Below are 23,305 nucleotides of genomic sequence, written 5' to 3' on the forward strand. Positions count from 1 at the left end.
TCAAGATGTTTCATCTTTTTTTATTTATTATTTTGAATTGTCGTGTTGCTAATTAAAGTTTTGAGACACAACTTTTTAGTACTTCAAAAATTAGATCATGGCATTATCAGATCGGATAATAATAGAATTTCAAAAAAAGTTAACATACGTTCAAGTGAGATCTAACATCTTCGATATTGAAGCTCATGTGAATCACCAAACGATGTCACTAAATTCATCATCATCAATAATTAATAATGCCACTTCGGTATTCGAACAAGAACTTCAGAGTAATGATTTGAACTCCGATTACTTTCCATTTTTTAAACTTATAACATCGACAATAGACGCAATATGGGAGCAAAGTGAACATCTGCAATTAAACACAACAGCATGGAATAGGTTTGGAGCTATAAGCAAATATTGTTGTTCAATTTACGGGTTGTCATGTTTAATAATGGCTTTAATTTTGAATCGAACTTTAGTTATGGCATCAACCAATAATATTCATAATCAACAAATGGCAATAAATAGACAAAGACATTTAGGCGGTAGAAGTACATTGATGAATGCGTATAAACTGGCTACGGTTTTGAGAAAATTGAGCGTATTAAGTTTTAGAATTGGAATTGTGGGGATGCTAGTATTACAAATTTATAACGTTCTAGTGACGTTGAAATTGAATCAACAATTGGGTATTGCGTCGAATTCCGATATTATGTGGTTCTATAATCTAATTCCTAGCAATTTGTTTAATTATACTGCAGAAAAATTTGCTGATTCAAAATACATGAAAACACCGGCCAAGCAAGTCATGATTGGACCAACCAGTGATATGTATTGGCCAATATTTTTGACATTTTGTGCATCATCATTTGTGGAAACTTTTGTTGCGTCAATTCAAGGTAGAAAACCTTTTACGGAAAGTGGTATCACCATTTTCGAACATTCATTGGCATTTCAAGAGTTTAGTAGCAACGCAGCTTTTTTCTTCAGTAATTCAAATAATTTTAAAAGACCCACTGAGGAAGTTTTAATTGTTTCATTGTTTCTGATATTAAATCATTTAAATATTCATATTGGAGCTATAGTTAATAATAATAGGTATAGATTAATTCCATCCACAATCATTGGAGTTGGGTTCCTATCATACTTTATAAATGCCATGGCTCATGATAAATTCTTCAAATTTCCAACAATTTTAATAATGACGTTCACCCCTCAAGTGTTGATAATGTACGTTATAATGATAAGCTTGACGATTTTTATTTGTGCAATCATCGCAAACGGTTTTAAACTACAAGGTTTAAATTATGCAAGTTTCTTTTTACATGAACATAATTCTAATGAACTTGAAAATGAAGTTAATCATGAGGAAGAAGGGGACAGTTTTTCAAATTTCAATATCAGTTTGAAAGATGACTTTTATACAGCATTATTAAATTTAGGGGTTTTAGCTATAACACTGGCAGGAAAATCAAGCTACATAACGGAGTTAAGTCTTGTAACATTAGATTCTGATACATGGATTGAAAGAAACCCAAGACAACGTGTTAAATCTGTTTTTGGATATCAAAATATAATAGATAAACCAGGGCCTAATTTGATCACATTTGCTGCTCCAAATGAGGAAGACAAAACGGACTTTAATCAACGAGATACGATCAACAGTGTATTCAGGAAAAGATACTTGTACATGAATCAAATTGTGTCATATCTACTTCAATTACTTTATGGCATTGTGGGCAAAATAATCAAATACCCTTTCACATTCTTTCAGAAGAAAGACTCACAACCTGCAAGTTACGAACAAAGAATTTTGAAAACCCCCAAATTTTTGAGAAAATACGTGAAAAAGAATAACGAAAGACGTAAAACTATTGACATAAATGCATTTAGTGACGAAGATGTAGAGTTGAATTATGCATCAATATTAATGGGCCAAGATTTGAATAACAATGATGATTCAAATGATTTTACTGTCCTTCAAGAATCTGAATATGAATCTGACTCTGAATATGAAGTTGAAGAAATCAGCGTCATAAGCCATCCAACAACTGACATTACTAGATCACCACTATATGAAATTTTGAATGATGAGGAATCGAGTAATACAAACTTTGAAGGTAGATTGACAAGATCGAAATACAAAGAACTAAAATGCTCGAGTAAGAACTCAGATGAAAGTAGTAAACTAATAGAACTAATACTTACAAATAGATCAAATAATTATGATAAAGTAAAACAAGATCACCTGGAATCAAACCATTTGGAATGCGTCATTTGTCAAACTAACATGAGAGAAATTATAACTTGGCCATGTAAATGTTTCGCCATATGCGAATCATGTAGATTGAGCTTAGTTAGTAAAGGAATTGAAGGTTGCGTCTGTTGCAGAAGAGATGTTCAAGGAGTTTCCAAAATTTTTATACCCTAGAGTCAGTTTATTATGATTGGAGTATATTAGGTTTAAAAGTTCTATTAATTTTTATATAAATTTTAATAATTAATTATTTCGTCAGTTAATGCGAAAAATTCATCTTCATTATTAATATTTCTGGTAACTTCTTCGATTGCTTTCGGTAAAACCTCGACCAACCTGGAAATCTCTTCCTCTGATACTCCACAATTTATGTTGATCAATAAATGAGGTGGAATCAATGGTAAGTTTTCATGTTCTAATATCAACTTGCTTCTGGTAATCAAGATTTTAGAGTTTACCAAAACATAATCAATAATTTTTTGTAACATAAAGCTTTCAACATTCAAAAAGTCATCAAACGAGTTCAAATGTTTCGATGGTTTTCCAGTGGTAACAAATGTTGAATTACCATATAGAAGCGGTAAGTTGAGTCTTGATCTATATGCTTCATTGAGTGCTAAATGTATTATTGGGGAATGTGGAGATGATGTTATACTCATCGACGAGTCAACTAACGCTGAAGAAATTGATTTGTAAGCAAAGTCAGTCAATTTATGCAATTTTGAAACAATGACAGACTTTCCATCAGAAGAATCAGTATTCTGAATTATACGAATAGCCCGTGATGCAACTTTTGCTGAGTACGGAGGTAATGAAGCACTGAAAACATAAGCATTTGACGAAATTCTTTGATGATGAATCATTGGCTCGACACCAACACAGAACCCACCAGATGATGCAAGTGAATTAGCCATAGACCCTATAGTTATAGAAACTTCAAGTGGGTCAATATTGAAATGATCACACAAACCCTTACCTTTTGGTCCAACTACTGCGATTGACAATGATTCGTCGAGAAACAACCTATACTTGAATTTGTTTTTCAATTCAACTATATCTGGTAGGTTCGCAATATCACCAGTGTTTGCAAATAAGCCTTCAGTAACAATGAATCTTCTTCTTATTGGTTTCTGCTTAGCCAAAACTGGTTTTAATTGAGTCAAAATTTGTTCTAGGTGGTCCATATCATTATGATCAAACCACTCAATATCAGCTCTTGAAATTATCAAAGCCTTTTGCAAAGCAAGATTAATGTTTCTATCAACAACACATAAATCACCTCTTTTCAAAAATGCTGGAATTACAGAACCAGCAGTAACAAAATCTTGGCCATATATTATAGCTTGTTCAGTTCCTAAGTATTTAGCTAAATCTTCTTCTAATCTAACATGAACATCCTGAGTACCGTAAAAGTTTGGAGGACCACAAGCCCCTACCCCTGCTAATTTGATTTCTGTCTTGGCAGCTTCTTTAATATCTGTATTTTCATTTAAATCAAGGAAATCTTGCGATGCCAAATTTACTATTGTTTCGTCTCCAAAACCATTCAATTTGATATGACTTCCATTCTGACCTTTAATCTCAGGAATTGATTTTAACTGCCACACTTCCAATGCATCCACCTCAGCAATTAATGGTTCTGGGTTCCACTCTTCACATAATTCCGTTATTTCATTTTTTGAAAATCTCACGATTTCTGATTTATTCTCTTTCCTCTTCGCACTGAAAAAGTAACTTAGGGCAAAAAGAAATAATGCATACTCAAATATACTTCTTACTGGATCATTCTGATAGGAAGATTTGATATATCTAACGATAATGTTACCTCCTGGTATTTTTTGTATTAAACTGATAAGTTTTAGTATATTTAAATTCAAGGTGTTAATTAAAATGTCCCAAGTTTCGACAGATGATATGTTCCCTACAACCGTTGTAGTGGTGGCCGTAACGGTGGTCGTCGTAGTGGTGAATACAGATGAATATGTCATGAATTTTTAGAATAATATATTTTTCACAAATTGTTGTTGATAATTTTGATATTCTGCTAGAAAGTGAACATGAAACGAATGAATATATTTAAATGTTTGATCAAAGAATAATGATATTCCACAATTGAAAGTCCTGTTTAGCCTCAGCAAATTGAAATTCTATGTTCTTTCCTTTCTCGACAAAGACTCGATGAATTGAATTAGTAAAAGATTCTTCGGTTAAATAAAAAACAATTTTTTTTATAAATATAAGCTTTCGCTTTCGATAAAATTACGTGAAATTCAATAAAACGCGCACCGCGTAAATTGGTAAATGTATTGGTTTTGGGCTAAATGTATATAATTATACCATCGGAATATTTTAAATCTTAAATAGAGTGTAGGTTATTCATAATTATACATGACAATTGACTTATTCAAAAGCATATATACAAACATTAGCTTGGCGTAAAGTTGAAGCCAAAATAAAATTACCTTTAAAACTAACACCACGAAGTCAGGATTCGACATAATGATGATTCCACACTAAGACATTCTTTGTATTAAGATGAATTCATGACGTTCTGTATGAAACGAGGTTCTCAACCAAAAACAACAGGCATTTCTTCCCTTCCATCAATTATTTCAAATTATTGCTTAATTTTCATTTAAATGAAAATTGATTGATAAGTTAATCCAAAATTCATTCGCTTCTATAGTTCAATCACATATGAAAAAGTAATAGTTTGAAGTCAAAGTTGTATGAAATCATTTTTTGATTCGATTTCTAGCATCCCTGGCAATTGCTCTTGCTTCTTCAACATCATGGGCATTACTATGATTCAAATCTTTTGCTAAATCATATGCTTCATCAAAATTACCTTGTTCTAAAGCATCTTTAGCTAGCCATAACCTTGCTTTCGATGTTTCATCACTAATACCCCAGTCCAACTCTTGATTAAAACATAATTGCATGTATTTTCTAGTTCCTTCAACATTATGTAACTTTTCCAGTAATAGGGCTAATCTATAGCAGATATGAGGCTCAACCATAAAGTCCGACTCATCATCGTTTATGCTTATTTTTTTCATGTGGGTTTGCTCTCCCATACTACCGACGTCGACGTTCAGATCAGTTGATATCTTGCCAATAGCCAATGCCTTTTCAAACGATTTTATTGCATCTTCTAATTGATCTATTTTGTCATAACAATTTCCTATAGCTTGCCACATTCTTTTGTCCAATGGTTGTAGATTTGTTGCTCTTTGATAGTAATACAAAGCATATAAATGCATGTCTAGCACTTCATATGCTTGACCTAACCCATACCATGCTCTAAAATCTTTTGGATTAATATCAACGGCTCTTCTATATGATTCTATAGCAGCATGAGAATTTTTTAATTCCACAAACTCATGCCCCATCAAAGTCCAAGCACTTAGACAAGTTTTATTTAAAATTAAAGCTCTTTTGTAATACATTATTGCTTTTTCATGCTCCGACTTTAGGGAATAGTAATTTCCTAAAACTAAACAAGTTTCACATCTGAAAGGATCAAGATTTGATGCAAATGCAGCTATATAACTTAATTTTGATTTTTTTTCCATCACATAAAGCATATTTGAAAATAAATCTAAGTCTTCTAACCTCAAAGGATCTTCAATTAAAATTTGATCAAATATATTTTCTGCGGTATAATAGTCAAGATGATTGTTGGCAATTAAAAAATTTTGAATTTGTAGAAAAGTAAATTTTGGAAATAATGAACTCATTCTATCCATTAAATCCAATAATCTATTCAGTCTTTGATGTGATTCTTGAAGCACAACAATTTCGAAAAAGTGAAACATCGGACTGTCTGCAAATCTTTCATTTTTTTTCTTCACTCTTTGTATGAAATTGTACGCCTCTTCGTAATTAACAAATGAATCTATGAGCTCTCTCCAACAAGACCAGTTGTACGGAAATAATAGTAGTGATTGATATAGGTTGTTTATTGCATCATTAACTTTTTTTTTCTTTCGATATATTAATCCATTTAAATAAAATAAGAAGGCATTTTCCTTATGTGATAGATATTCCTCCGATTCTATTAGTATCTTGGTATATTTTGAGTTTGAAATACTTGATTGATTTTCCGTCTTCATCTGATCATAATCATTGGAATTATAGTTTGTGTCTAACAAGTTTGACTCACTAATCGGTGCTGCAATAATCAATCCGTCTGACTCTTCGGTGGCTCTTTTATCAAGGGCGATCATTAAGGAATATAACCTCAAGAATTTTGCATCCCCACTGATGCTGTTCTCTAAAACACAAGCACATCTTTCAAACTCTTTACAATTAAAATAAGTTTGAGCTAATATAAATTTCTCTTGATCTTGAAGTTCATCTATTTCAATTGATGTTTGAGGTTGTGGTTGCAAATCATTCGAATGTTTTGATAAACCATTTAATGCTTCTGCACACCATTTTGCTGCTTCAAATAAGTTCAATTTGTTTAGCTTCAACGTAGCATTATACAATTGCAATCTTAGTTCATTCACATTTATCTGCTCGGACATTCAAATATGCAAAACACTTTTGATCTAATTTTTAATCTGTGTTGTTTTTGTTTTTTTGAAATTTATAGTTTAGAAACTGAAAAAAAAATAAACTACATACAAAATTCATATCGTGTTTCATATCTTCATTTCAACTTGTTTCAATTCCAGCGACCATGGAATTATTTCTGCAAACTATAGACCAAAGCTTCGCTACTACCAAAGAATTAAATGATATCAATCAAAAACTAATAAGCAATGAGGTTGTGGATAAGAAAGATATACTGAATGTGAAGAAACGATTTATATTAAGTTCAGTCAAGTTACAGCGGTCAATTCAAAATCTTAAAGATATTGAAAATGAGAGTAAAAAGAATTTCATTAAAAAGGATATAACAAACTATAACAAATTGGTATCAGAAGTAGCAAAAGCAAATCAAAATTTGGCAGAAACAACTATATCTTATGAGAAATTAGCATCGACTGTGAAAATGCCAGATTTTACTATCAATATTAAAACTATACGTAAGTTTCATAATGAAGACTTAATTAAAATAAGTGAGAAGATAATATCTGCTGATGAATCAGTAAAAAATATAAAACTTAATCAACTATTTGCATTAAATTCCAACAATGACGAAAATGATTTAATATTTCCTGATATTCAACTTCTTCATGATTTAATTAATCTAGAGTTTCAAGAAAAAATTAAGAAAAGAGTGATGCTAGAGATTTTGAGTTTAATAAAAGTCAAATTGGAGAAAGAAACTAGATCTTGGATACAGCAGGATAGTCTTTTGAAGCATTTCTTGAATGTTAAGGTTAAAGAAGTGATTGAAAAAGTTGAATTGCTTAAGTCTACGGACGAAAAAGAAAAAGAGGAAGAAGAGGAAGATGAAGAAGAAGTAGACGAAAGAGAAGATGAAAATAGGCGGACGAGAGAAGATCAAGAAACGGAATATCTTAGTGAGGAAGAAGCTTCCGTGGAAGATGACTTAAATGAAAGCAGATTGAGTGGAGATGATGCTGAGGTAGTGGAGATAGTGAGTGAAGAAGAAGAAATTCAAGATGAAAGCGAATTACTAGAAAAGGAATTGCAACCTGAACAGTCTTATGAAGGGGAAGAAGTAGAAGAAGGAGTAGAAAAGGATGAAGAAGTAGAAGAAGAAGATGATGATGATAATGATGATGACGATGACGATGTCATGATGTTAGATAATTGAATATGTATTATAAGTAAGTAAAGTCAAAAATTAAAAACATTTTCAAATTTACTTTTTTGCTTCTATCGCTGGTGCCTTACTTGTAGCTTTAGTTGGATCACCATCCAAAATATACTTGAATACCTGCATTGGTGAATCACCTACTTCACGTCTATAATTGACAATTCTAATCAATTGGTATCCTGCCACAGCACCTAAAAAGAAATTAACTGATGCCAATAAAGGGTTTCTTGGTTTTATAACAAACCCAGCCCATCTTGTCCATATGGCTCCAGTTGCAAACAATGCAATTTGTTGAGTTCCACTTAATTTTTCAACTGGTCTTTGTAAATCATTTATTCCTGCTATTACTAAAGCCCATTTAAAGACTGGGGCCCAAAAATGAACTGTTTTCGGTCCTGTCTCCGAATTCAAGTATCTTGTGAATTTGGATGCATGTTGAGCTGATGATGCCATTTCTATTAGTGATATTGTTTGATTCGTATGTTGTGGTATGTGAAGTTATTAATAGATCCAGTTGGTTTTTGATATAATTAATGCGGAATAAATTTTTGGGGTTACAAATATTATTGTTATCAAAAAGTGCGTATTTTATAACCGATTGATACCATCAGTGTAAATTTATACAACGGCCATTTGTTAGAATTATGAGTAACCATTGAAATAGAGAATCAAAAGACAAGCGAAGAATTAGTCGCAAGAGCTTACTTAATTTATAATCTTGTTTAAATCTCTATAAATAACCGCCTTGTTTACATAATCCATAAAATACCCCCAGTTGAGACTTAAAAAGATTTTCAGGAGTATCAAATTCAATCAATTCCCCTTGATCTAATCCAATTATCTTATCACTATCCATTATAGTATCAATTCTATGAGCTATAGTTACAATTGTTTTATTTTTGAATTCTGATCTTATGGTTTGCTGAAGAATTTTATCTGTTTCAAGATCAATACTTGACAGCGCTTCATCTAATACCAAAATATTAGAATCACTCATTTTCAATAATACTCTAGCTAATGACATCAACTGTCTCTGACCTGCTGAAAAATTGGATCCCCCTTCATCTATCTTACATAACAACTTATCTTCTTCCTCGCCTAATTTTGCAATATGATCTTTTAAATGGGCCAACTCCAATGCTTTCCAAATTTCTTCATCTTTATAATAGTTAAATGGATCCAAGTTTTGTCTGATTGTACCATTGAATAATTGAGAGTCTTGTGGAATAATACCTAACTTATGTCTTAAATCAAATAAGGTTATATTGCTAGTGTTTAAATTGTCAATCTCAACATTACCTTCTACTGGTTCAATAATTCTAAAAATTGATAAGGCCAATGAACTTTTCCCAGCTCCTGTTCTTCCAACTACTCCAATTTTTTCATTTTGCTTAATTGATAAATTTATATTCTTCAAAATTAAATCCAAATTTTCCCTATATTTTGTGGAATAATTTATGAACTTAATTTCTCCTTTAGTTGGCCAATTTAATGGAGGTATAACTTTATTTGCTGAAGTTTCTTCAGATTTCAATTCAGTATATTCTAAACATCTTTCAACCGCAACAACACTAGTTTCAACTTCCGCAGACTGTCTAACAACGATCCTTAAAGATCCAGTCACTTGAAGTGCGTAAGTCATTAAAAACCCAGCCATTGAAGATGTTAACGGTTGAGAAGTCTTTGTGGTAGATATCAACATGATTGAAGCAGACAAAACTGCCAATCCACCAATAACCTGCAATCTAAAAAATAACCAACGATTAATTGATGTAAGCATGTATTGAGATTTCAAATTAAAATCTATGATCTTACTCATGATGAATTCAAACCTATCAGCTTGTCCGTAAGCCCTAATGGTATCAATACCATTCAAACTTTCACCCAAATGTCCATAGATTGGAGACCTTGATACAGAAACTAATCTTTTCAATTCTCTTGAAATAGCTACATAATAAGTTTCATAATAGTAATAAATTACACCCAATATCAATATAACAATGGAATATGCCGGTATAGCAATACTCACAACAATCAAAGTTAAAAAAGTTCTCATAATCTGGGCGACAAAAGCAGCAAAAGTATTTGGAATGTTGTCATCTATTCTATTAATATCATTTGTGAAACGGTTCATTATTCTACCAACTGGAGTTCTTTCAAAAAATTCCATAGGAGACCCCAAAACTTTTAATGCCATTTCATCATGGATTTTTTTTGATGCATTAATTCCTAGCCATAATTTCATTATCAATTGTCTCGAAATAGTCATAAATGTTGCACCAATTCCCAATGCAGCATAGACAAATAAAAAGGACCAAATATTTTGATTAGATCCAGTTTCTGAATTTTCTTCAGTCCAATGTTTCAACCAATAATTACTGCCGATAGATAAACAATTGGAGAATAATAACACAATAATCCACAACCCAATGCCCGGTAATGAACAAGCTTTAAAATACGTAACATATACATTCCATTTCACTTTACCCTTTTGACTAGTTTCTTGAGTTTGACCAGATTTTAAATTTGGTAATAATTTCTGTAAAGGGTCCCAATTGAAAGTTTCAATACTTGCTTTTCTACGTTTTGATTCGATAACACTGCTTGATGAATTTGAATTAATCGGTGATGTTTCCTCATTTTTGCTAAAGGTTGTTATCAAGTTAAACAATTGTGGATGATGCTCTTCATTTATTTCTTGATATCTTGTTGTTTCTTTAACCTGACCGTCTTCAAGCATCGTGATCGTATCTGAGTATTTTAATACCAGAACTGAATTTGTACATAAAATAATTGTTTTATCCCCTAATAGACCATCCTTAGATATCACCTCTTCAATTATGTTTCTACCAACATGTGAATCCACAGCTGATAAAATATCGTCAAGTAAATAAATATCGGCACGAGCATACACTGCCCTAGCTAATGATAGTCTCGCTTTCTGACCACCAGATAAACTGACTCCTTTTTCACCAACTTGAGTCTCATCTCCATCTGGTAGTATTCTAAGATCTTGTTCTAACTGACAAGCTCTAATGACTAATTCATAATATTCCTGATCATACCTATGACCAAATAAAACATTCTCCTTCACTGATGCATTCATGATCCAAGGACTCTGAGCACAGTAGGCTACACTACCATTTACTTTAATCAATGGATCTGACCCGAATGTAACCATCAGACCAAGTATTGCATATAACAATGATGTTTTCCCACTACCCACTTTACCAACAACACATGCCAAATCTCCCTTGTTGACTTCAAAATTGATATCCTTCAAAGCATGTGGTAATTCTCGTTGATTATCTTTATATGGTTCTGATTTCCAGTAAAATGAAGCTCCCTTTATTTCGATAGCCTTGTTTCCCCCATAGCTGATTAAATCCTCATCAAGTTCCAGGCATATCAAAAACTTTTTCACTCTATCTAGTGCGACTTTGCCCTCAATGATTGAATCAATAGTATCTGGTAAATCCAAAATTGGAGACGATATTAAATTTAATAAAGTTATTGCTGGGAAAACAATATCTGAAGTTAGCGGTCTTTTTTGAGTCAATACAAAACATCCAAAGCATAAAAGATTCATCATAATTGGAATTAATGACCAAGTGAAATTTGAAATTTGATTGAATAATCTTACTCTTTTTAAATTTTTTAGTTCTTTATCATTTCGAGCTTCTGATAATTTTTTAAGCATTGGTTTTTCCCAAGCATATAATTTGATACTTTTTATAGTCATTAAAATTTCATTTATAATATTTGTCCTTTGATCTTTTAACTTCATCTGCTCTTTATTCATTTTAGTTATGTATTTCACTAAAACAATATTGATTGGGACTATCAACGCTATAGCGAGAAATGCTGCTAATGTTGATGTTCCAAGCAATGGCCATAATGAAATCAATCCCACAATCACATCGAATGGTGTATAAAATATAGCACTGATACTCAACATTGCATATGAGATTCTATTAACATCAACTGACATCAAATTCATTATATCTCCCGAATTGAACGCTGATTTACCTTCACTTGATAAATGTAGAGCCTTTTTGTATACTAATGACGTTAAGGAACTTCTGATGTTCAAACTATTTTCCAAATTTCTCAACATGTATTTATTATTCATTGTATTTTGAAAAACTGTATTTGCAAAAATGCTAATACAAATTAATAATCCTTTCAATATTGGTGGATTGGAAACAGTGAAATACAAGATGAATAATCTCAATAGCTGTGGTTTAACAAAATTTAAGGCTCTAGCAATTATTTCATACCAAAATGATACAGATAATCCATATCCAAAGGATTTGAGTAAACTTTTGAGTAAACTACCTCCATGCCAGTTTGAATTTAAGATTTTTGATGCATATAAAGTTGTAATTTTGTCAGGACTGTTAGGTAACTCAGCATTCGTGACAGTTTTATTTTTGTATGTATTCACAATTAAATCATTCATCCAAGTAAAGGTAACTCTCTGAATTATATTAGGTTCTTCCAATTTGATTTCTTCTCCTCTTTTTTTATAATCTTTGATTAATTCAGATGATGGATTATAATAGTAATACTCCAAAATGAAAATGTTTATTGAATTCAATATTAACAAAAGTTCAATGAAAGTATTGGTGTTTTGCACTAACACCCATTGTGTATAATTATCTTGAAAATATAATGTACTAACAAAAATTGTAAAACACGGCCAAAAAATCAACAAGACGTCTAATTGAATTGGGGAATAAAAAGGTTCCAAAACATGTAAGGGTAAAATGATCAATATCAAGGTGATGCTAAGTACTCCAAATGAAATTAATTTTTGATCCGCAAATCTTTCATGAATGGTGATGAAACTTGATACATATGCAAATAAAATGAATTCAATAAGGACGAGTAATACCTTGATATTTTGTTTGGATTTTAAGTCTTGATTGCTAAAATAACCATACTTTCTTGAGTTGAATAAAATCCAATAAGTGAAAAAACCCCAAACTATACTGATCAATCCAAAGATTGACAACAAATGTGTTAAAAAGCATGGGTTAAATGCATTCTCATTATTTGGAGCCATGGGTTCAAGTAATGAGCGAATCCCACATGTTACGGCTGGATAGTTATTTTTCATAATTCTTTTTCACCCAAATTAATGAATAAGCTTATTCTTGTAAAAATCTAATCTAGATACATCGAATTATTCGTTCTTAATTGAAATCAAATTTAATATTAACCATTTGTTCATGTTTTTCATTATTTCTTTGTGCCGTAATTGTTTTGCATTTTTAATGTTTACTTTACACAAAACAGGATTTAACGATTTTCAAAAGATGTCTAATAAATTTAAAGCCGTTCACAAACGCTAAAACCATCTTATGATTGAAAACAAAGCCTATGAGTAATAATCAAGATCACTCGCAGATGGCCTGGTGTTCACAAATTGATCTTTTAGTCCTATTTTGGTAGTAAATGCCCATCTTGTAATGACAAAACAAATCAAAACAAAACAAAACAAAACAAAACAAACCGTGTAGCACAAGAGTGGTGTTAATGGTCAGACTAGGTATTAGTGGCTCAAACAAAGTTGCATGGTTGAACACAACTTAGAAACTCAAAGGTACTACTACAGTCAGATTCTTTGATTGATATTTTCATTAAATTTATACACTCGTACTTTAGATTATAAAAACAACATTATTTGAAACATGGACATTTGAATCAGACGCTGATAATGCGTCAGCAACGTCAGTATAGTTTTAATATACGGCGCATCTAGAGGGCCAGACTTCAGATGTTAGTTCCACAATGTTAATCCTTTCTCCCAATACAAAAGTTAAAAAAACCAAGTAACTCAAATGAATTTTGAAAAACAATGTTGGTCTCAAGCTTAAGCAGCAATGGTGACTTCGACATCAACACCTGGTTGGATGGTAATTTGAGTGATTTTTTTAACTGTAGCAGCTGGTGCTTGTAAATCAATAACTCTTTTGTGAATTCTTAATTCATAAGCATCCCAAGTTTTAGAACCTTCACCATTTGGAGTTTTTCTTGTGGTGATTTTTAAAACCTTGGTTGGCATACGAACTGGACCTTTTTTAACAATATTGTTTGATGAAGCATTTCTGATAATATTGTTTGAAACAGCTTCTAACTCTTTAACTTTAGTTGAAGTCAAAGTAATTCTGATTTTGTGAATTTGTTGTTCTGGTTCTTGTTCTAATTTTTCCTTGTTGATTGGAGCAGACATTTTGTTTATACGTTAATTGATAGTTGACGTTGTTGAAGAAAAGAAGAAAAGAAAGAAAAAGCTAAGTCAAACTGAAAAACCTTTTGTTACTTGAAAAATTTTTGATTGTGAGACGGTTGGTGATAGTAAGCGAAAACAAAGTTTTGTGTCACAAAAATGAATTACGACCAGGCTCTAGCTACATGAAGTCTCGTAAGTCTCGTGACTCTCACTTAGATTTTGTACACGGGAAAAAATAATTTTAGGGTTATAAGCTCAAAGAAGGTCGATCATGTTAGATTGAAGTACATTCGTTATAACAGAGTACAACGAAGCTGAAGCTCGAAGCCAAAAGCAGAGAGTTTGAAACATTATAACAACGAAAGATCTCTCAACATGACATAATTATGAAACTGTGTATGTAAACCTTTCAAGTATTGCATTATGGTGGCACTACAATCAAATGAATTCTAACTAGTTGTCAGAAACTAGCACTCTTTGTACTCTATTCAAAGATTATAATGAATCTCATTTCATGAAATCACTTTCAATTTATTGATCTTTCCAACTAGTTAGTATAAGATTATATAGGTATTAATCTCAACAATAATCAGTAAACAATTATAATTTTTCTCCAGATTTGAAGTTTTTGGATTGTCAGAGAGATTCCCAATTGTAAAATTCATCATTGTGTTGAGATTGGAACATTATAGGACAGTTGAAACATACTATTCGATGACACGACGAGTTCGTCTGATCGTTGATAGATATTTAATGTAAGTAGTTCTTTCAAAAAGAACATAATTTGAGAATGTAATAATTAACTTTCCGAGAAGACGCATGAAATATAGATCAAGATCGTTACACAAAAAGGAGTAAGATGCGATCTAGTATTATTCAAGTTTGAAACATGATTTAGCAGTCAATGTACTAGAATTTGAAATCAAATTTCTCAAGATGTTGCAAAAATTAAACTCTATTAGTATGCAATTTTTTTGGTATGTAAATGTTGAGAACATTTCTATTCACTTGATGTTTCCTTTTTGAGAGCTTCTTTTTCCAAACCTCTGACAACTTTCCACATCAAATCTAAATCTTCTGGAGTAGCGTATCCACTAGTGGCCCATCTAATTTTCCCTCGTGGATCTAGAATATAAATATATCCTGAACACTGATTATCGCAATGTAATTTCTCTCGTATATCTGGAGTTAAAATATGGATAGGTAGTATAAAGTATTTATTGTATCTATCTGGGGATATTGTTTTTCTCAAATTCGATAAAGATAGGTTCAATACAAATCCCTTTATCCAGCTTGTCGGCATATTGATGTCTATTATCTGAAAATTTGGAAATTGAGTTCTAAAATCTTGATAATTTTTTGAGTAATAGTCTTTATTTTGATACTTAAAGTATGATTTTGTACATTGATCTCCAGTAATTGATGAAAATAATCTAACAATATTATATTTGTTGCTTAGCACGTCATACAAACTTTCTTGTTTTCCTGTTAAAGTTTTGGCAATAAAATCTGGAAAATACAAGGACTTGTCTTGTCTAAACCATGAGATTGGAGGTTTGAATATTTTACCTTTTGTATTTTCAAATGATTTGGCTTCGTATATTGGGGAATGCTTTAAATCATAATCTAGGTTCTTTTGTCTTCTTTCTTTTGCTTGATCTCCAAATAATTCTCTTCCAATATTTGATATTGAGTAAGTATCTGATAATTTATGATTCAATAGTATCGGTTTCTGAAGTCCTATTGGTCTAGTCATTTCAATTGATGATGATTGGGGTGGTTTCGATACTTCTTTGAGTGTGTTTAATACCTTGAAATGTCTCGAGCTGGTACTGAACAGCCTTGTACCAAACATTTATGTAGATTTTTTAAATACTAGTGAATGGTGCTGGTAGTGTTTATTTGATTCATAAATTTGAGTCTCATATTTAATTTTTTTTTGCATGTTTGTTGATCTTTACAAACAAGATATACATATAAACTTATATAAAACCATCTACCTAAATCATCATGTCAATACAATTGAGGAATGGTCTAGCTAACCAGACCTTAGATCATGTGCTAGAGGATTTAATAGTGAGATTTTTAATCAATGTACCAGAAGAAGATTTATCATCAATTGAAAGAATATTCTTTCAAGTGGAAGAAGCTCATTGGTTTTATTTGGATTTTGTACGGCAATTAAACCCTAATCTACCAGCATTGAAAATGAGGAATTTTTCTACCAAGATATTGGAAAAATGTCCACTAATATGGAAATGGGGAGATCCTACCGATGCGTTATCAAGATTTGGGAAATATAAAAGTACAATACCAGTAAGAGGTGTTGCATTGTTCACAAAAGATTTATCAAAAATATTATTGGTGAAAGGCACAGAATCTAATACATGGTCATTTCCAAGAGGCAAAATATCAAAAGATGAAAGTGATGTGGCTTGTGCTGTGCGTGAAGTGGAAGAAGAAATTGGATTTAATACTCGAGATTTAATTGTAGAAAATGATTATGTTGAAAGAACAATTAAGGGTAAGAATTACAAAATCTTTTTAGTCAAGAATGTACCTGAAGATACCAAATTTGAACCCTTAGCAAGATTTGAAATATCTGAAATAAAATGGTTTGACATTAAATCACTTCAAAAAAAAATCAAATCAAATCCAAATAATTATTTTATAGTTGCAACTATAATGAAAGCTGTCTTGAAATGGATAAGTAAAAACCAAGGAGTGCAAAACGAAGAAGAATTAATGCTTCAAGCAGAACTCGGATTAAAAGAGTTGATGGGTCTAAACAAACCTGTTGAAAGTGCTGACGCAGGTAGGGAACTATTAAATATATTACAAAAAGTTGCTCATAAAGATGAAGAAAAACCTTCCAATATAGTCAATGTTCCAATACCTCAAAATCAAATGCCTATTTATCATCAACATCATCCATTCTTTGGTTTGACTATACCGTCAGCAGCGCCTGTACAAAATCAACAATTCTATCAACAACCTGTTGCGCCCAAACCAGAACAACTTAAAAAACCATCAACAAATTCAAAAGAGTTATTGTCAATATTAACGACTACCAAAGCCGAGAAGAGAATAGATGACAACAATATCAAGCAAAAAAAGAAGTCAATTGAATCTGAAAATATTAGATCAAGAGCTCAACAATTGTTGAGTGTATTCCCAAAGAAAAAGCAAAAACAAGTGGATGAGGAGGCAATTGAAATCAAAACTGTACCTGAAACTACTGTGGAAAGACCAGCTACGTCGCTGCGTCAAATTCCTTCCAATGAAATCGAAGAATCAATCAGATCATCATATCAAAGACAACCGGCCGTTGGTAAGAAAATCAAATTACTCAAACGTACAGATAACAAAGAAGCAGAAGATGTTTCACAGTTAAATAATTCCAAAAGTAATACTACAAACGAAGAAATGAACTCCCCACCACTGCTTAAATCAAAACAAGATGAACCCAAAAAAAATGAAGCAGCATCGGAACAGCTTATCGGATTTTTACGTAAGACAGACCTGAATCAAGAAAGCCCCAAGAATGGGTTTTTGGGCTTGTTGAATAAAGAAGAAAAGAACGAGGAACCAGTAGTATCACCTACAAAAGACTTTTTAAGTTTATTAAAAAAACCAATCAATGAAAGTTCTGGGTCCCAATCATCTACATCTGTGTCTGCCAATAAACTATTAAGCATGTTGAATAAAAAGCCCTCTGAGATTACGAACAAGGAAATTTGGGGTAAAAAAGATCCTTCACCTGGATTTACAGCGTCACCAAACATATTAGCAAGTGTTGAAAGATTCAGTGGAAATGAAGAACCACCAGTCACAACATCATTCCCTGAGCTATGGATAGAAAATAAAAATAATACAGTTCAATCAATCGAAAAAACTCAATTACAGAATGAAAAATTAGAAAATTTTGAAGACTTTGAAGATTTTGAGGATTTTGATGATAATTATGAAAATGATGAATTTTTGAATAAAGCATATAAAAATTTTGATATAGAGAGTGATGATGAAGATGTTGATCATCTTGTTGATCCAATTACATTAGATCAACACTCGCAACAACAATCACATCAACCATTACAACAACAAACACAGACACAGACACATATCCAATCACAATCACAACCACAACCGTCACAACCACAACCATCACAACCACAAATACTGCCACAACTACAAGCAAGCAAACCCTTAGGAATATTTAATCAACCGCATCAACATCAGTCTGAGCAAAAATCATTCGGCTTATTTCCTCAAAGTAATGACCAAGGTAAAGGATTATTGGCATTATTAAATCGTGGAAATTCATCCACTTAAAAATAATTGTAAGACATTTGATCTAACCTATAGCGAAAAAAAATCATTTGCATTAGTCTTCAACTTTCTACGCTTTCTTGACTCTGATTCTTCTCCTTCTGGTATTGCTCGATATTTCGGCCTATAAGCGTCCAAAAATACATTGTTAAGGTAAACTAGTGAGTGTTGTGACCTTAACGCAAATCTCGCTCTCCAAAGTATATCTAATGATGCCGGATAAGTTTCGTCAACCACAAGTAGATCCCATATGTTTAAATGCGACAATTGCTTGCTGTGATAAAGATTACTCATATGGTAAAATTTTTTCGCCAAAGGTAAGTCCCTTACGTCCACTAAACAATTCCAATCGTGGTGATTTAAATCACTATTTATCTCAATATACTGAATATTGGAGTTTGGTGCTGTTGCAATTTTCAAAAGTCCCGCTCTTGTTATATTGGTATTACACAATTTAAGCATATAAAGACCACTCAATTTACCATTATTAATTGCCGAACTTAAATGAGTACAAAATGAATCATCAATTGGATGATTACTTAAATTCAAGCACATTAAATTAGTAATATTGAAAAGCATGAAATAATCTTCTCTTTTCAAACTTTGAAGGTGTGACAAGTCCAAAATAATTTTTGATTTAGATTTGTTCAACACTGAAACGAGTTCTGACATCGGTACGTTTTTGAAAATTGAGTCAAGTCTATGAAACCTGTTTCTCGCAATTTTGTTGGATCCAATTGCTTCAGTTTGAAGTTTATCAGGTGTTTTTATGTGACTTCGGAATTCTGGATTGGAACCAAATATGTTATTAAACTTACAATAGACATCAATTGAATCTTTACCATTGTATAATATATATCCCCATACAAGTTTCCATATATGCCAAGGTAGTGATTTTAGTAGGTCCTCATCAATCTTTGCGTATTGTAAAGAAATTTTAAATGCACATAAGTCTTTTAATGGTCTTAACTTTTTGATTGGTGGTAGTTTTCGCTCTTTCGGTTCCAACGTTGTCCATGGATAAAACAGATTTTCGATGGTCGTATCAACAAAGTTCAGATCTGGTTGACCATGTTTGCTCAAAATTGATTCCTGTGGCTCTGGTTCAGTTTTTCTTTGAAAAAAGACTGCTCTTTTGCTTCGTTGATTCACCATTCGAATTTGTTTACATAAAGGAAAATGTAAAATAGAAATTTAAATCTGAAACACAAAATTTGAATAAATAAAATACATATCAAGATGACTTTTTCTTACAATCAAAATGAAATTAGATACATCTCACATGAGGTATTTGACCTCCGATGATTTCAAAGTATTACAGGGAGTGGAATTAGGATCGAGAAACCATGAGTTAGTTCCAACACCAATGATACATTCTTTATCCGGCTTAAAATCATCATCTGGAACTCAAAGAGCGATCGGAGATTTAGCTAAATTAAAATTAGTTTCAAGACTACGAAATGCAAAATATGATGGATTCAGATTGACTTATAATGGGTACGATTATTTAGCTTTGAAATCAATGTTGAATAGAGACACTTTGTACTCTGTAGGATCAACAATTGGAGTAGGTAAAGAGTCGGATATTTTTTCAATAAGTGATCCTCAGGGTACGCAAAAAGTATTGAAAATTCATAGATTAGGTAGAACTTCATTTAAAACTGTTAAAAACAATAGAGATTATTTGAAAAATAAGTCAACTTCGAATTGGATGTATTTATCAAGATTGGCAGCTGCAAAGGAATATCAATTTATGACCATATTATATGATAACGGATTCAAAGTACCGCGACCTTTTGATTATTCAAGACATTGCGTAATGATGGAATGGATTAAAGGAATACCGATGAAACACCTCAATTCTTCTAACTTAGGAAATATGGATTATAAGAAATTATATTCGGAATTGATGAATTTTATTGTAAAGTTAGCTAGATACGGTTTAATACATTGTGATTTTAATGAGTTTAATATTTTAATCAAATATCCGATAGACAAAGGTGAATTTGTTGTAATAGATTTCCCACAATGTGTTTCAATTGAGCACATAGATGCAAAACAATATTTTGATAGAGATGTTACGGGAATTCGAGACTTTTTCAAAAAGAAATTCAAATATGATCCTCAACATGATCCGACTATGTATGATACTGATGGTTATGGAGATGGTTATAGATATGCTTACCCAAACTTTAAAAGAGATATAATTAGAGAAAAGCTGTTGGATGTTGAGGTGCAAGCTTCTGGGTATGCTAAAAAAAATACAGGTAATCGAGAAGAGAAAGACTTGGAGAAAGCTGTATTGGGGATGAGAATAGTGACTGATGACAATGATGATTTGTCTGAAGTAGAAGATGAAGATGATGAGGAAATGGAAGATGAAGATGAAGATGATGATGAGGATGTCTACGAAGATGACCAAGCCGAAGAGTTAAATAAAAAGGAAGGACCCAATTTGGAGGAAGAAAATGAAAAAATTATTGCAGCTATATCAGCTGGTGATAAGAGCTTAAAAATGGACAAGTTGGGTAATTATATACTTGACGAATAATATGACTGTCATTAGAAATTTATTCATTCTCCCTATTTAGGTTGCAAATACATATCATTGAATCTAAATAACATTTGTAGAACTCCAATAACTTACAAAATAAAATTAATTTTTATACAATGTTTTTGATTTATTTTAATTCATTAATTTATACAATAACTATGTAGACTCCTTTTAACGAGTAGCCATACCTTTGGTAACAGCTCTCTTCAAAGTTAATTCAGCTTTTCTATAATCGTCAGCACTTGAATCTTCAATTTCTAAAGTTTGTAAAGCATCAGATAAAGCAGTTTCAATCTTATCTTTAGCTGATTTTTTCAATTTAGCACTTAAGACTGGGTCTGTGACAGTTGATTCAACTGAGGCAACATAAGCTTCTAATTTTTGTTTTTGTTCATGTCTTTTAGCGAAAGCGTCATCTGATGATTTGAATTTTTCAGCATCATTGATCATTTTTTCGATTTCTTCAGTTGATAATCTACCAATTGAGTTTGAGATTGTAATATTAGCTGATCTACCAGTTGATTTTTCAACAGCAGTAACTTTTAAGATACCATTAGCATCAACTTCAAAAATAGCTTCTAAAACTGGTTCACCAGCTTGCATTGGTGGGATATTTTTCAAGTCAAATTCACCTAATAAAGTGTTTTCAGTACAGTTAACACGTTCACCTTGATAAACTGGGAATTGAACAGTGGTTTGATGATCAGCAACGGTGGTGAAAGTTCTTCTTTTGATGGTTGGGACAGTTGTGTTTCTTGGGACGACTGGAGCAAAGACATTACCTTGCATAGCAACACCCAAAGATAATGGAATAACATCTAATAATAATAAATCTTTAGTTTCATCGTTAGTTGATTGACCAGTTAAAATAGCACCTTGAACAGCGGCACCGTAAGCAACAGCTTCATCAGGGTTGATTGATTTTTCTAATTGTTTACCATCAAAGAAATCTGATAATAATTTTTGAACTTTTGGAATTCTGGTTGAACCACCAACTAAGACAACTTCGTCAACTTGTGACTTATTAATTTTAGCATCTTTTAATACTTGTTCAACTGGTTCTAAAGTTGATTTGAATAAAGCTGAATTGATATCTTCGAATCTAGCTCTGGTAATATTAGCTTGGAAATCTTCACCATCAAATAATGAATCAATTTCAACAGTGGTTTGAGTACCTGATGATAATGATCTTTTAGCTCTTTCACAAGCAGTTCTCAATCTTCTTAAAGCTCTAGCATCACCAGAAATATCTGATCCAGTTTTTTTATTAAATTCTTTTTTGAAATGTTCTAATAAGTTGGTATCGAAATCTTGACCACCTAAATGAGTGTCACCAGCAGTGGCTTTAACGGTGAAAACACCACCAGTAATGTTTAATAATGAAACATCGAAAGTACCACCACCTAAATCGAAAATAAGGACATGTCTTTCTTTTTCTGATTTACCTGCACCTAAACCATAAGCAATAGCTGCGGCGGTTGGTTCATTAATAATTCTCAAAACATTTAAACCAGCAATGGCACCTGCATCTTTAGTGGCTTGTCTTTGAGCATCATTGAAATAAGCTGGAACAGTGATAACAGCTTTTTCAACTTTTTTACCAATTTTAGCTTCAGCAATTTCTTTCATTTTTGTTAAAACCATTGATGAAATTTCTTGTGGTGAGAAAGTTTTGGTTTCTTCTAAATATTCAACTTCAATTTGTGGTTGACCGTTTTGTTCAACAACTTTGAATGGCCATGATTTAATATCTTTTTGAACTGCTTCATCATCGAAAGCTCTTCCAATTAATCTTTTTGCGTCGAAAACAGTATTGGCTGGGTTTAAAGCAGCTTGATTTTTAGCAGCATCCCCAATTAATCTTTCTTCACTAGTGAAAGCGACAAAAGATGGAGTAACTCTGTTACCTTGTTCATTTGCAATAATTTCAACTGCTGAATCGTATGTAGCAACACATGAATAGGTTGTACCTAAATCGATACCAATAGCACCTTGGAAAACACCGTCAGCCATTATGTATTAAATTATAATTAATTTAGTAGTGGTAGTAATTGAAGAAAAGAAGGGAGAAATATACAAATTTTAAACTAAGTGTATAATTTTTTTTTAGTGAAAAGAATGAAAAATTTTTCAAGCTTTGCAAAAAAATATTTGTGGTACAAAAGTATTGATTTTTGGTAGCAAGATTATTCTAAATGGGATGCT

At 32.0% G+C, this 23,305-nt stretch overlaps 12 protein-coding genes across 12 annotated transcripts; 4 read left to right on the forward strand and 8 right to left on the reverse strand. All coding sequences in view use genetic code 12, as the record gives it.

Moving 5' to 3' along the window:
* Positions 1–97: 97 nt before the first annotated feature.
* Positions 98–2,416, forward strand: KGF55_003714 (putative ubiquitin-protein ligase; the record flags this gene model as incomplete). The annotated part of the gene is made up of 1 exon (XM_051758538.1): positions 98–2,416. One exon carries the CDS (start codon positions 98–100, stop codon positions 2,414–2,416), a length of 2,319 nt encoding a protein of 772 aa, XP_051614086.1.
* A 62-nt stretch (positions 2,417–2,478) lies between these two features.
* Positions 2,479–4,230, reverse strand: KGF55_003715 (serine C-palmitoyltransferase; the record flags this gene model as incomplete). The annotated part of the gene is made up of 1 exon (XM_051758539.1): positions 2,479–4,230. One exon carries the CDS (start codon positions 4,228–4,230, stop codon positions 2,479–2,481), a length of 1,752 nt encoding a protein of 583 aa, XP_051614087.1.
* A 747-nt stretch (positions 4,231–4,977) lies between these two features.
* Positions 4,978–6,774, reverse strand: CDC23 (anaphase promoting complex subunit; the record flags this gene model as incomplete). The annotated part of the gene is made up of 1 exon (XM_051758540.1): positions 4,978–6,774. One exon carries the CDS (start codon positions 6,772–6,774, stop codon positions 4,978–4,980), a length of 1,797 nt encoding a protein of 598 aa, XP_051614088.1.
* A 155-nt stretch (positions 6,775–6,929) lies between these two features.
* Positions 6,930–7,976, forward strand: KGF55_003717 (uncharacterized protein; the record flags this gene model as incomplete). Its single annotated transcript, XM_051758542.1, has 1 exon — positions 6,930–7,976. One exon carries the CDS (start codon positions 6,930–6,932, stop codon positions 7,974–7,976), a length of 1,047 nt encoding a protein of 348 aa, XP_051614089.1.
* A 48-nt stretch (positions 7,977–8,024) lies between these two features.
* On the reverse strand, positions 8,025–8,432 carry KGF55_003718 (mitochondrial pyruvate carrier; the record flags this gene model as incomplete). Its single annotated transcript, XM_051758543.1, has 1 exon — positions 8,025–8,432. The coding sequence occupies one exon, from the start codon at positions 8,430–8,432 to the stop codon at positions 8,025–8,027; it is 408 nt and encodes a 135-aa protein (XP_051614090.1).
* A 277-nt stretch (positions 8,433–8,709) lies between these two features.
* On the reverse strand, positions 8,710–13,047 carry KGF55_003719 (ATP-binding cassette bilirubin transporter; the record flags this gene model as incomplete). The annotated part of the gene is made up of 1 exon (XM_051758544.1): positions 8,710–13,047. The coding sequence occupies one exon, from the start codon at positions 13,045–13,047 to the stop codon at positions 8,710–8,712; it is 4,338 nt and encodes a 1,445-aa protein (XP_051614091.1).
* An 810-nt stretch (positions 13,048–13,857) lies between these two features.
* Positions 13,858–14,217, reverse strand: RPS20 (40S ribosomal protein uS10; the record flags this gene model as incomplete). The annotated part of the gene is made up of 1 exon (XM_051758545.1): positions 13,858–14,217. One exon carries the CDS (start codon positions 14,215–14,217, stop codon positions 13,858–13,860), a length of 360 nt encoding a protein of 119 aa, XP_051614092.1.
* Positions 14,218–15,217: 1,000 nt separating this feature from the next.
* KGF55_003721 (uncharacterized protein) lies at positions 15,218–16,072 on the reverse strand (the record flags this gene model as incomplete). The annotated part of the gene is made up of 1 exon (XM_051758546.1): positions 15,218–16,072. One exon carries the CDS (start codon positions 16,070–16,072, stop codon positions 15,218–15,220), a length of 855 nt encoding a protein of 284 aa, XP_051614093.1.
* Positions 16,073–16,227: 155 nt separating this feature from the next.
* Positions 16,228–18,549, forward strand: DCP2 (decapping enzyme complex catalytic subunit; the record flags this gene model as incomplete). Its single annotated transcript, XM_051758547.1, has 1 exon — positions 16,228–18,549. The coding sequence occupies one exon, from the start codon at positions 16,228–16,230 to the stop codon at positions 18,547–18,549; it is 2,322 nt and encodes a 773-aa protein (XP_051614094.1).
* A 27-nt stretch (positions 18,550–18,576) lies between these two features.
* KGF55_003723 (uncharacterized protein) lies at positions 18,577–19,701 on the reverse strand (the record flags this gene model as incomplete). Its single annotated transcript, XM_051758548.1, has 1 exon — positions 18,577–19,701. One exon carries the CDS (start codon positions 19,699–19,701, stop codon positions 18,577–18,579), a length of 1,125 nt encoding a protein of 374 aa, XP_051614095.1.
* A 106-nt stretch (positions 19,702–19,807) lies between these two features.
* On the forward strand, positions 19,808–21,097 carry RIO2 (protein kinase; the record flags this gene model as incomplete). The annotated part of the gene is made up of 1 exon (XM_051758549.1): positions 19,808–21,097. The coding sequence occupies one exon, from the start codon at positions 19,808–19,810 to the stop codon at positions 21,095–21,097; it is 1,290 nt and encodes a 429-aa protein (XP_051614096.1).
* A 174-nt stretch (positions 21,098–21,271) lies between these two features.
* Positions 21,272–23,113, reverse strand: SSB1 (Hsp70 family ATPase; the record flags this gene model as incomplete). Its single annotated transcript, XM_051758550.1, has 1 exon — positions 21,272–23,113. The coding sequence occupies one exon, from the start codon at positions 23,111–23,113 to the stop codon at positions 21,272–21,274; it is 1,842 nt and encodes a 613-aa protein (XP_051614097.1).
* Positions 23,114–23,305: the final 192 nt, after the last annotated feature.

Source organism: Candida pseudojiufengensis, assembly GCF_024610245.1.
Source record: "Candida pseudojiufengensis strain CBS 10847 chromosome Unknown scaffold1, whole genome shotgun sequence".
In the NCBI taxonomy this organism is placed as follows: domain Eukaryota; kingdom Fungi; phylum Ascomycota; class Pichiomycetes; order Serinales; family Debaryomycetaceae; genus Lodderomyces; species Lodderomyces pseudojiufengensis.